A 13,548-nucleotide genomic window follows, 5' to 3' on the forward strand; every position below is an offset into this window, starting at 1 on the left:
TTTTTTTTTCTTTCCATTTGCGTTTCATCTGCTAAAAATATTACAGATTAAATGATGATCAAAGGTCTGCATGAATATGAGACGGGTTTTTCCTTGGTTGTATAAAGATGAATATTTTATAACAGATGGGGTTTTTTTGGCCTTTGAAGTATTTAATTCAATTAGTTGTCCATATAATTGCTTTTGCATTCTTCATTAACTGCTGTAACAGCTCTTGCCAAGTCACAGTTGTGTTTGTTTAACAAAGGCAAAACATAGTAAGAAATCTGAGATTTGCAAGGACAAGTTTGAAAACATTTCCATGGATTAAAAAAATGTCTTTTGGTAATTATATAGATAGATAGATCTGTGTACAATACACACCTCTGCATTTATCACAATGCCATTCACTGTAGGTGGCATAATTACACATATGTAAGCCACAGGCATACAATAATTTCTTATATTTCAAATAATTATCTTTTAATTTGGAAATTGCTTGTTGATGTTCAAAAACAACTTCTGCTGTTCGTTGCTATAGTTCCCATATTAGGGTGTGACAGTTAAGCAAGATCCCTCGTTATCATGCCACCCTCCAGGTATGCTATCTCCTCTTTCATGCGCACACACACACACACACACACACACACATACACATACATACACACATACATACAGACACCACAATCATTAGAACACTAGTAGGTACATAATGTTCACCAAACTACACAGTTGAACACACAATTGTATTTTTATAATTATCATTTATTACTAAACATTTTATGTTGTGCCATATAAAAATTAGCTTTCAATATTTTTTAAAACAACTGCCATGTAAGTAATGCAAATAGATGCTTGGCAAACTAAAATGCAGATGCAAAGTTTTTCCGTCTACTTTATAGTGAAGTGTTAACGCTAAGGTAAATGCCCTTTTAAAATAAAAGACCAAGGGGCACATTTACTAAGACACGAATTCGAATCCGAATTGGAAAAATCCGATTGGAAAATGAACATTTTGCGACTTTTTCGTATTTGTTACGATTTTTTCGGCGCCTTTACGACTTTTTCGGAAATTGTCGCGACTTTTTCGTTACCAATACGAATTGCGCGACAAAACGCGAGTTTTTCGTAGCCATTACGATGCGCTCGTATCTTGTCGCGACTTTTTCGTATTGAGCGCTCGTAAGCGGCGGCCGAAACTTTCAGACTTAGCATGATTTTGGAAGCCTCCCATAGGACTCAATGGCACTCTGCAGCTCCAACCTGGCCCAAGGAAAGTCACCATACTGAAGCTTGAATGAATCCGAATCTTTCATACTCGGCACGAAGGCTACGAAAAAGTCGAGACAAAATACGAGCGCATCGTAACGGCTACGAAAAAGTCGCGTTTTTTCTCGCAAATCGTGTTGGTAGCGAAAAAGTCGCGACAATTTCCGAAAAAGTCGTAAATGCGCCGAAAAAATCGCAAAATATCGATCATTACGAAAAAAAACGCAATCGGACGCATTCGGCCAGATCGTGAGTAAGTAAATGGGCCCCCGCAGGGTGACCACTGTTTAATTCCTGTAATCTAAAAAAAAACCCTGTCTCGGGTGACATTCCACTTCAGAGATAGCATAGGCTGGTGGTAGCCATACACTGCCCAGTATTTTTCAGCATCCAATCAGCCAGTGAAATGAATGGAAAGAAAAAGGTGTATTTATTAACACTGGAGACAAACATTACAGGTGATGTTGCCCATAGTAGATCTGATCTTTGCTTTGTTCTCTAACTTCCTAACCAATTGCTGATTGGTTGCCATGGGCAATATCACCTGTGAGGTTTGCTGCCAATGTTAATAAATATGCTACGTAGTGTACTGGTGGCCATACACATTAAGGACATCTTTCTGTTGTTCCATTCATTTGGGTTGCAGGACATCCACCTCATTTTCACTTTCTCATCTGCATGATTCCTTCAACAGATGAAATATTCAAACGTGCAGGATCGTAGACCAACCAATATCCACCACAATACAAAGATTGGTTGGGACCTATCCCACCAACATACAAAATCTGTATGCAACAATTTTAACAGGGGGTATTTATTCAGCTTTAAGCTTGTTATTTTAGCCACATATATAGATGATAAAAATATATGCGCCTTTACTTTATACATATCAATTGATACTTGTTTTAGGATCATTATCTAAATATGAGCAATCCAAACCCCACAAATTATTTTAATTTTGTCTATATCAGAGTAAATACATAATGGAAGACTCGCCCTTCATTTCTGTTGCAACATGTTTATTAATCCGCCTTCATTAACTAGAACATTATGGCTCACTAACTTCTATAAACATTTTGTTTTTATAAATATTTATTAAAGCCAGCCAGATTTTTTGCTATGCTTTTTTAAATAAACACTTGAAAAAATAAAATTGTATTATTTCTCTAGTTCTAGATAAAACAGAAGAAACAAAGCAACAAATAGAAGCTTACCTGTTACCAGATTACGTTATCTTGGCAGATATTATGTGGGCATTTAACTGTGTTGTTAACCCTCTCTTATAACAGATTAATTGCTGTTGATAATTATGAATTTAGTTATCCCCTTTCTTAGTCAAGGGTATATGAAGAGCTCACCTCATATTTAACAGATATTCCGGATAAGGGATCTTTCCGTAATTTGGATCTCCATACCTTAAATCTACTAAAAAATCAATAAAACATGAATTAAACCCCATAGGATTGTTTTGCGTCCAATATGGATTATTTATATCTTAGTTGGGATCAATTACAAGGTACTGTTTTATTACAACAGCAAAAAAATTATTTGATTAATATGGAGTCTATGGGATACTGGCTTTCTGGATAATGGGTTTCTGGATAAGGGATCCCTTACCTGTATAGGAAATGTAAAATGCTGACAAAACTGGATGGGCTGGAGTAGACATGTAGGCACTAGGCAGCCCTTACCCACAGACTTACTTGAAGGTAAGTTAGATGGCAGTTTGGTTTACACCCCTTAGTGCTCTAGCAAATATATAATTACAGAGGCACAAGACAACTTTACTGTCAAGTTATCATTAGGGTACTGGAAAATGAAATAGATATTTAAATCCCATGCTGCAGCAGCTCTTCTTTAAAAAAAAAACATAGTGATATGGGTGAAGTTCTTTAGATATGCATAAGCATTATTCTTTTCCAGTGTACTCTGGGCCACTATCATCTTGACACATAAGCATTACTTAATTCTACTGCCACAGAGTGCAATGCACATGTGCATGCACTGATCCAGTAGCAGTATGTAACATAAATGTGCCTAGTTGTGAGTGCTGCACTGAATACTGGGAGACAAGTCAAGATGGTACTGCATCTCCTTCAAAGAACAGTACCAGGACAGATACAAGAAGAAGAATACCAGCCCAGGATTCCAGGTTAATTACATTATCAATCAGGAATGTCTCACAATGTGTAATACCCTTCCAAGTTTGTTCCTTATAATAAAACACTGAACTTTATTAGTAATAACACTTAAAATGAAGCTTAAAGAACATGTTTGTGCAAGAGTCCATGCTGTTGCTAGTACTGTATTGAGGTGGTTACTAATACCTCCAACAGTGCTCAAAATAAAGAATAAACCTAACAAGTAACATATCTCTTAATCCTCAGTCCAGATGAATTTCAGCTTGATAATGGATTGTGTTTAACAGCTGCACAAACAACATTTTACATTTAAATATATATTGGGTTTTTTTTATAATCAGTATTTATTAAAACATAACAAGTTTATGCTGATTGACTAAGCAAGGATTTTATAACCTGCATAAATACAATATATAATTAGCTATTGACATTTAAAAAGCAATTATTTGTTACATTATTTTATTTTACTTGACTAGTTCTCTTCCATATTCAATTGCACAGCATTTCACTCCAATATGTATGTATAGAATAAACCCACAATCCTGATATGCCAACTACTTTATAAAACCCAGTTGCCAGTGAATGGGTATTATATATTAACTTGAACTTTGTATGCATTCTTGCAAATTATTCCTGAGAAGAAGTATTCCCAGCCTCAGTTAAAATATCAAGCAAATAATGTAGGCACAGTAGCATAGCTACTCTGCAGCGGCCGGGGGCAGAGTAGCAAACTCACCTGCCCCCCCCCCCGTCCTGATGTGTTCTCCATCTCCTCTGACTCATCCCCCTGCCCACTCACCTATAAATCCCTGCTCCCCCCACCCCACACTCTCCTACCTTGGAGCCAGTGTAGACAAGAGATTGACATGCAACATAGAGGAAGCAGACCTTCCTGCTTCCTCTATTGTTATATCACTGTGTATGTAAATCTTTAAGTTCAAAATTCTGTATATATGCAGATACACACACAAGTGGTAACATGAAGAGATCTCAGTAAACCTGAAGAAACTAGCACAATTGCTGTCATCTTTGCATGACCGCAACTAAAGTTGGGGTCATAAATGTCCCCAATGAGACATTTTATACATTTTCTATTAAAATAAGTCCAGCTCTTATTTTTATCATGTTTTACTTAGCTGTAGTTTTAAGCATCACTCGTTGGAGATTTCATTTTTTTTAATTCTGCGCCCCACCCCACCCATAAGGTCAGAAAAAATGTGCTTTTTGTCTATAAATTAAGACTTATCAGGAGAATGAAATGAATGATATCCAGCTTAGCATTTGCCATCTTGAGTTTTATGATGCTATGATAGAGGTTATTATTAAATAGTCAGGAAGCTAAAGAAGTCAAGCTACTCATCAATAACATTTTTCCCGAATCCATGACATGCATTATGGTTTTCAGGCTGTGTATATATACACAACATGTATTGGGAAAGGTAAATAAGCTATGAATCATGTACATAGCCTTGGGAAATACTGCAATTAGCAAATAGCTGAAATCAGCAGAAAAGCAATGATTTGTGCCTGTGGATACATAGAACCCCTTGTGTTATTAAACTATCTTCTTATCTGCTTTCTTTGATGATGAAACACAGAATTTATAACGCTACTTAAAGTACTAGTTAGAATTTCCAGGCTTATAGTTTCCTTTTTCTGACATTTTTTGTATATGACTCAGAGGCTACAGTACTAAACAATCAATTCACAGTTGTATGGGTGTAACATTCTTATGTTTATTCACCTACACATTTCGTTTCTATTTTTTACAGTAGGCTATAAAATGTTGGCTTGAGTCCCAAGAATGTTTAAACCACCTCATCATGCATTTAAAAAAAACCATTTCTTAATAAACACAATACTTATTTGGGACTGCTAAAATGCCCAAGTTTGAAATGTGAACATTTTTTAATTTAGCCTAAAATACCACCCAGTACTAACTGATTAGAAAAAATATATACATAGTTTTTTTTTTAATTACAATTCTCTTTTTAAATATGACTTTTTACCTCTTCTTATTTTGACAATCAGTATAAAAATATGCATTAAAGAATGTTTGCTTCTTTACAAACCATAGAAATGTCATGATTTTTCTGGTGCATGATGTAGTCTACAAGGGTAAAAAGATAAATACAATTTTTTTTTTTTTTTTTGCATTCATGCATTCTGGCAAATACTGAATCCGAACCCAGAACCACATACGAAAGTTGCAGAAAATTATGGACGAAGTACTGGTGCACATTTTTTTCAATACACCGGGTTCAGATCTGGTTTGGCCAGGCTCTTGGTTTTGGCCGACCTCAAATCCTGCTAAAAATGGCTCGGATTCGGCTGAATCCCAAACCAAATCCGGGATTTGGTGTATCCCTATTAAAAATAGTATAGAAGGTTTTAGAATGTGGCTCATGAAAACAAATGAAGAATAGTTGGCTATTAGTGACTAGAGTGAGCAAATTTAACTTTTGTAAAAGTTTTGTGAGAAATTTAAATCGTACTTAATTTTATTTTATATTGATCTGTAACAGTCACTGTAACTGAGGGGTAATTCACCTTTAGATTAACTATTAGCATATTGTAGAATGTGATATTCTGAGACAATGTACCATTGGTCTTTATTTTCTTCCCGTGCTTTTTGAATTACTTAGCTGCTTGTTCAGCAGATCTCTAGTTTCAGCAGGGTCCCATTTACCCATGAACCCAGTCAGTGGTTCGAACAAGAAAATGAAAAATGAATAGGAGAAGGCCTAAATAGGGCTCTGATGAAAGTTCCAGTTAGGAACTGAAAAGTTGAAACTTCATTGCTGCAGTTGAATCACAACTGATCAACAGGCAATATCCTTTATTTTAACTAAAGCTTGTTTTCTGTCTTTAATGACTGCAATGCTCTGACTTTTTTGACTATGCTACTATCTCTGAACTTCTTCCTGACCCTGTTCGTTTTGCTGGCTATTTCTAGATGTAATATACAAGGTCTGGCTGCAGCCAAGTATCAGATGGTTTCATCTGCAAGATAAGCTGGCTGTCAGATATTAGGAACACACACATAGTGCAATGGAATGGAACCAACAGTGTTTAGGCAGACAAGGGAAAATATTCCAGAATTCTAAGTAGTGCTTACATTCATCTTATCATTTATATTCAAAGTTTATTTGCCACACAACATGTTTCGAGCCTATGGGTCTCTTTGTCTGAAACATGTGTGTGACAAATAAACCTTGAATCAGTTAAGGTCTGCTTTACAGCCTTTTCTTGTACCCAGTCTTTCCAGTTTGATTACACACCCATGGCAGAGATGAATGCAAGTATCAAAGCTTGTTAATTGGTTGACTTAAGGATAGGGTTGCCACCTTTTGATGGCCGTAAATCCAGATGGAGGGCAGGGATGTGATGTCACTGAGTAGGGATGTGATGTCACTGGGTAGGGATGTGACATCACAGGAGCAGGACTATGACGCGGCAATCAGCAATTAGTCAATCGCCTCGTCAGTTTTGAAGAGGCATGTCCGGTTTTCCAAATTGGCAAAACTGGACAGGTAGTTTTAACTGTCAGTTTTGGCTGTCTGAGTGAAAACAGGAAAGGCGGCAACCCTACTTAAGGATAACAGTTACCCCATGGTTTTTAAAATTCATGTACATGCTTGTGTTTATTGTTACAGTAGTTAAGGTTAGCTAAAACAGTCAAGAATGGAGTTCCCACAAGAAATTATACATGAAAATAGAAATCCCACTGGCAGTACAGACCCAGGAGTTTAAAAATTATACTGCATTATAATTATTTAAAAATGTATCAACATGCACCTGTCAAGGGATGGCTGTTACAGAAAAAGACCTCTTTAGTTGGGTATTAAACAAGCAAAAAAGAATCACTGATGTTTCCAATGTTCGTCGTTTATTGATCAACATGCATCTTCAAACGAAAACTAACACATGCTTAGATTTACCCAACAACTAGTTTACAATCAGCACACAAAGTAGTATCTTTACTTAAGTCAGAATCAATATTTTAAAAATAATTATATGCAACACAAACATTCAGTTCACTTACCTATTAAAAGCAAAAAAGCAAATATTCACTATAGCAAAGAATGCAAATAAGGAAGTTAGAGAAATAGCTCCAGGCACAAAACTGCAAAATGCTACTTATGCTGAGGGTGTGGTAAAGACTTAGAGGTTCTTTTCATATAAATGTTGCTTCTAATATTACTGTCAATACAGCTGTGAATACTGCCTTACTCAAGTGTAACAAAGCTAATACATACTTATATATATTGCTTTATAAGCAAAGTATGTGGCAAATTTTGGCACGCAGGTCTCTTTTTCTCAGGTTAATACACCTGCTTTTTTCAACAGCAACACAGCACTCATTCATGTGTAATTTTACAATAACAGATATATAATCATTTGTTATACTGAATCTGCTATGAGTTTTTGTCTACTAATTGATAAGTTATTCCAAAACAAGGACTTCTGTTGCTAACATTGAATGACACTGAATGAACGGAGTGGGAAAGAATACTTCAAAACTAAAAGCATCATCACTAGTGGGACACAACCTGTAATATTGGTTCTAAATGGATGTTTCCCAAATGTTTGAACCAGAATGTCCTTTACTCTTATCACTGAAAAAAATTAAGAAATAATACTGGCACCAATTAGGTGTTACCTTTAAAACAGGTGACCAGTAAATACTGCCTGCTGGCTGGTTGCTGTACCAGTAGCAAACATTTTATTATATTATCCTTAAAATGTTCTCTAATGCATCCACGTACTCGGTCCAGGTTACTATAAACCTCTACACTTAAGCACTAATGTGCCCTTTGTTTGTCTGACCTGCTACTTGCTCCTGTGATGTAGAGCCAGGTAGAGGGCTGTCAAAGGAATGCCTCTGATATATTATCAGGCAAATAGCACCAGCTAAAACTTTAAACTTGTCTCTAATCCCATCATGCTTTCTTTACATGGTTACTATAGTGTATTTTGTATAGGTTTGGTTAATGTATTAGTCGCAAGCTTTAGCAAATATAGGAACAAACCAGCTAGTAATATAAATATCGCCAAGATGTTAAATATATTATACCTTTGTAAGAAAGCTTAAGCCGAGGAATATTCTGTTTCAGGCTGTCAGTTGCTGGCAGAAACATCAGTAAAACCATTGATAACATTGTAGAGGAATGCTGCGGTTTTAGCCATCTGCCGAGATATTTTTGATGCTTCTCTTTCATGATATTCTGTGTGGCACCTCCTTTTGGAAGACGCCAGGCTGCAAAATTTAAAATAAAAAAAAAATTACAAAGACTCTGAGGAAAGATGATATGATGTGGTTAATAAGTATAGAAATGCTCTTTCTCTACAGTGCCCTCAGTATTTTCAGCTTTTAGAAAAGTGCATGTGTAACTGCTTTGCAATAAAAATATTGTGAAAATAAAATTACATACATAATAATGGCAGTTTTATATAATATTAAATTGGTTTTGTGGCCTTAGGTCCTAAAGTGAATTTGCCAACAGCTGGAAAATGTAATTAAGTAATCCATGGTATCTGATCTATTTAAGCAAAATTGTAAATTATGTGATTTTAAATGTTTTCTTAATATTACATACTAATTAAATAATTTTAAAAAATCAGCTTTATTTATGCAGACAGTAAACAGCAACAACTTAGTTGATTATTATTAATTATACAACAAGAACCATAAATATCCTGTAAATGATATCCTTAAAAATAGTGCTTAGTGATGTCATCAGTTATAATTAGTGCTTAGTGATGTAATTTATGTCACATGACTCACTGATATGTGTGTATTATAATAAATAATGTACCCCCTGTTGTAAAATATAAGGATCTCAGAGTTTCATTACCTGTATAAAAGAATTCGGCCTTTGGCCTCATGACTTTATATAATCATGGGACTCCTCAGTGACTTATCTTTATATTTTACAATAGGGGGTAAATTATTCACTATATAATGAGTTGTAGAAGACCAGGAGGTACAAGAACAGTTCCAGAGCTAGATAAGTTTATCCTGGCATGTGTTCTGGGGCTAATATGCATTGATTTTGGCATTGCATTTACCTTGTCATGTGCTCTGGGGTATTATACATAGCATTAACACTACATTTGTCCTGCAATGTATTATATAAGAAACTGACACAGCATTTATCCAGCCATGTGTTCTAAACTATTATAAGTGAATATAACCCTGGGATCCTATACTGTAATTTGAGTAGAAAATCACTCTCTAACTATGCTCCTCTTTAAGAAGCTCAAATGGTCAGTTGTTCTGGTGCAGGCTAGCTACAGCACCACAACACTACAACACATACAGCTTGCATAGTTTTGAGAATGTTCAGGAGTTTTCAAAAACTTGTATAATTTTCATAAAATACCTGTTATAGTGAATGTACTATCCTCAATATATGTAATGGTATAAATATGAATGTGGTGAAAAATATTTACATGAAATGTACACATAACAGATCCCTTTTAATATGAATACAAAATCTTAAGTGCTCATTTATGAACAAAGTGCAGTGTGAAAAATGCAAGTTCAGATGCAATTTGCCACACAGGATGCAGAATTTCCCAATAATTCACATCACGATGACATTTTGATGCAGTGTGCCAGAAATAACTATGTTATTGTTGCCATGTGTCAAAATGCACGCGTGCAAATTGGATTCAATGATGCTAAACAATTTTATGATTACATCATATTCAGTACTCCTGGGCGATTCTTTAGATTAAATTGGCATCCATAGACAGACTTGTGTACAATTCAGAACTGTTTCCAAGTGCAACACAAGGAGCATTTTTAGACACAAGTACCTTTAATGAATGGTGTCAATGCATGCAATGTCTGTGCTAATTTTTGCAAAACTACAATTTAGGATGTCCCTACATAAAATTGGGAAATATGAGCAGTATTTCATATTCATTTGGTTTATTTTTGTAGTACATTAAGGTACTGTAGGTCTTAGTGAAACCCGGTGTTTCAACAACAGTATTTCAGTTCTGATACCTACTACTGAACTGTCAGAGCTGTGTTTGTGTATCTTCATGGCCATAATAGATGGATTCCTGCATTTAACAGATGGAGATAGTTTGTTTTTTAATTGTAATAAGAAACACGGTATATATTAGTTTATCACCACCCTGAGTGGAAAGGTTTAAAAAGTTCCTGAATGAAGTTTTGCCTTTATAGGGTAGATGTATTTTGCTTGCACAGATGCTCTTTGGGACAGGAAGCAGCTTGTGCCTAAACCATCCTTCCTTTCACCACTATTCTGCTGGCAACAGATCTGTATGTTAATCTGTATATTCACACAGCTTCATAATTAATTTGAAAAATTATGAAAAGACAAACTATTTGTTTCTTCAGGTGGTGGCCTAAAGTGGTGACATTGTGTTCTTTTTTAATTTCTATTTGTAAAAAAATAAAAAATCCCACACTATCTGTGTATAATATCTTCTAAATTATTTGAATAATCATGTCCCCTCCCTCATGCCTCTTCTCCAGAGAAAATGTACAAATGCATTTGGCTTTAACATTCAACCCAAATGTCCTCTCTGCTCATCATATCATTAACTCTGAAAAGCTTTTCAAATATATAAAGGATTTTTATGGTGCCAGGCTGACATATTTTCTTTGCTTCTGATCACAATGGATGTATCACACAACAGAATGAACATATTGAAATAGATTTACATAGTAAGTGGATTTAACTCAATCTTAGTAATAAGATAATGCCTACCATATTGTGCTTGCTACTCATGTTCAATACTAACCAGTGTCATGTTGCCGGTTGAGGCAGCAATAAAACTTGATGCTTTTAGAGCACAAGGAGACATATAAATGTGTTTTGAGTTTTTTTTGGTAACAAGGTTTACTAAATAATTGCCAACAAACACAGCTATAATAGAATTACAGGTTTTTGAGTGGCATTGAGTTTCATTTAAGGTGGGTCATATGGACTGAAAAGCAGGTCCTCACGCACAGAATTCCATGCAAATCCTTGCCAGCTGTTATCTACAGCTGTATTTGAGAATCATGTGTCATCAGTATAATTTACATTCCCACAAGAATTAAAATTGTTCCTAAGACATGTTCAAAGCACACCTTTCATTACAGTTTTGTGTGAAAACATGAATTAGTTACACAAGAGAATACTGATAACTGATGATGCAGCTTTCAACATGTGTCTGAACTGCCACAGTTCCCAGCCAATCAGTTTTTTTTGTCCACCTCTTGTATCCCATTAATAACAGCATCTGTCCCCAGGAATGTAAAGCCCCGACCAAATGCCAGCAGCTCATCAGTGTAGATGTATTAACACCAATGTTCTTACTTAGTCAGGGAATGGTTCTAATTATGCCTAATTATCTAATAATAAGTAACATTGGTATAAAACTATAACCATGGCAATAAATGACAGTTACATTTTGTATAACCTTTACGCACATTTGAAAACAAGACAAGTTTCTATGATAAATAGTCATATAAATGCCTATGTCATTATAATGTGGGATATGTTCTAATTAGTTCCAGTCTATTATAATATGTAGATGACAGATAATATACCAGATAATCCCACAAGACCAAATTTTCCTTCCTACAGTGAAAATGTGTTTTCATGTCTTGTCTGACTGAGTGCACTGCAAATTCATTATATGTGCTAAAGCTGCGTAAGTATGAAAGACAGAATGCGTATGTGTTTGAGAATAAATTGGGAAGCCCAGACATCATGCAATTTCTCTGATCATGCTGTCTATAAAACATGATATCTCCGTTTCAACACAGATGTGCATCAAACTAACACGACATAGAAATTATTCTATGCTATTTGTGAGAGCGTTATGACTTTTAAAATGCATACCCTACGGGGCTGATTCATCAAAGTAGGATTTTGAATCCTTAAATGGGTAAAATTAGGATTAGATACGATAATTTCTGATGATCCCAAATATCACGAAAATGCTTACAAAAAAATCATATTAGTCATGATAATATAGTATTGGCGATCCCAAAGTCACAAAATTTTCAGGAAAACCTTTCTGACTTTGATCCTTCTATGCATATTTTGGAAGCCTCCCATAGGACTCAATGGCACTCTGCAGCTCCAACCTGGCCCAAGGAAAGTCACAATACCGAAGCTTGAATGAATCCGAAACTTTCATACTCACAGTACGAAAACTTGATAAAAATACGATTTTTTTGATATTCGGAAGTGATCGTACTTTGATCAAGCCCCTACGTGTATATGTATATCTTATTGCTTGAAAGCCATCATAATGTAATAAAACTTAGTAAATTATAGCAACCAAACAGATGCTGATTTCAAACAGTTGACTAGTAAATTCTCCCTGATGACTGGTTGTTATGGATTACAAGAACTAGGGCAACCATTATGACTTGCATAGCCTCTATTATTGCTTATATGATGTGGTTAATACTATTGTTTTGCACACAACCTGAGCACTGAGAATCTCCAAGGAGTGTTTGTATCTGTGTGGGTTTTCAAATTTCCTCCCACACATAGAGACATGTAAACAACCTAATGATAAAATACCCCTAGGGGCTGATTTACTAACCCACGAATCCGACCCGAATTGGAAAAGTTCCGACTTGAAAACGAATATTTTGCGACTTTTTCGTATGTTTTGCGTTAAAACTTAACGCTACGAAAAATGCGCAACTTTTCGCGTAAGTTTTAACGCTACGCAAAATGCGCAACTTTTTACGCAACTTTCGTAATGGATAGGAAAACTCGCGTTTTTACGCAAAAATCGTATTGGATCCGAAAAATTCGTAAAGAATCCGAAAAAATCGCAAAGTACCGATCATTACGAAAAAAACGCAATCGGACTCCATTCGACCCGTTCGTGGGTAAGTAAATCAGCCCCCTAGTGTGCATAAGTTTTGTAAAAATCCTACACATCGATTCAATGCTCAACCATGGCTAGGGCGGATGTGAATTTTACTACAGCATGAAAATTGTCACTATATAAATATATAGGATGAAAAGAATTATAAGACACATTAGTCTGTTAAAAGTATCTCGAACTGCTGTTACATTTCTGATAAAGCACCATTTGTTTGCAGTAGCTTCAGACTAGCTTTATGCCTTAAGAACATAGGGCAGGTATTTTTAACCACAGATGG

General features: G+C 35.5%; 1 protein-coding gene across 1 annotated transcript in view; it reads right to left on the reverse strand.

The window, feature by feature from the left end:
- sema3d (semaphorin 3D) overlaps nucleotides 1-13,548 on the reverse strand; it is an 86,463-nt gene that overhangs the window by 56,454 nt on the left and 16,461 nt on the right. Inside the window, exon 2 of the mRNA XM_002935247.5 lies at nucleotides 8,467-8,649. Coding sequence (XP_002935293.5) covers nucleotides 8,467-8,611 — 145 coding nt within the window. The 5' untranslated portion in view covers nucleotides 8,612-8,649. The remainder of the gene's footprint in view (nucleotides 1-8,466; nucleotides 8,650-13,548) is intronic.

This window comes from Xenopus tropicalis, chromosome 3 (assembly GCF_000004195.4).
Source record: "Xenopus tropicalis strain Nigerian chromosome 3, UCB_Xtro_10.0, whole genome shotgun sequence".
Lineage (NCBI taxonomy): Eukaryota > Metazoa > Chordata > Amphibia > Anura > Pipidae > Xenopus > Xenopus tropicalis.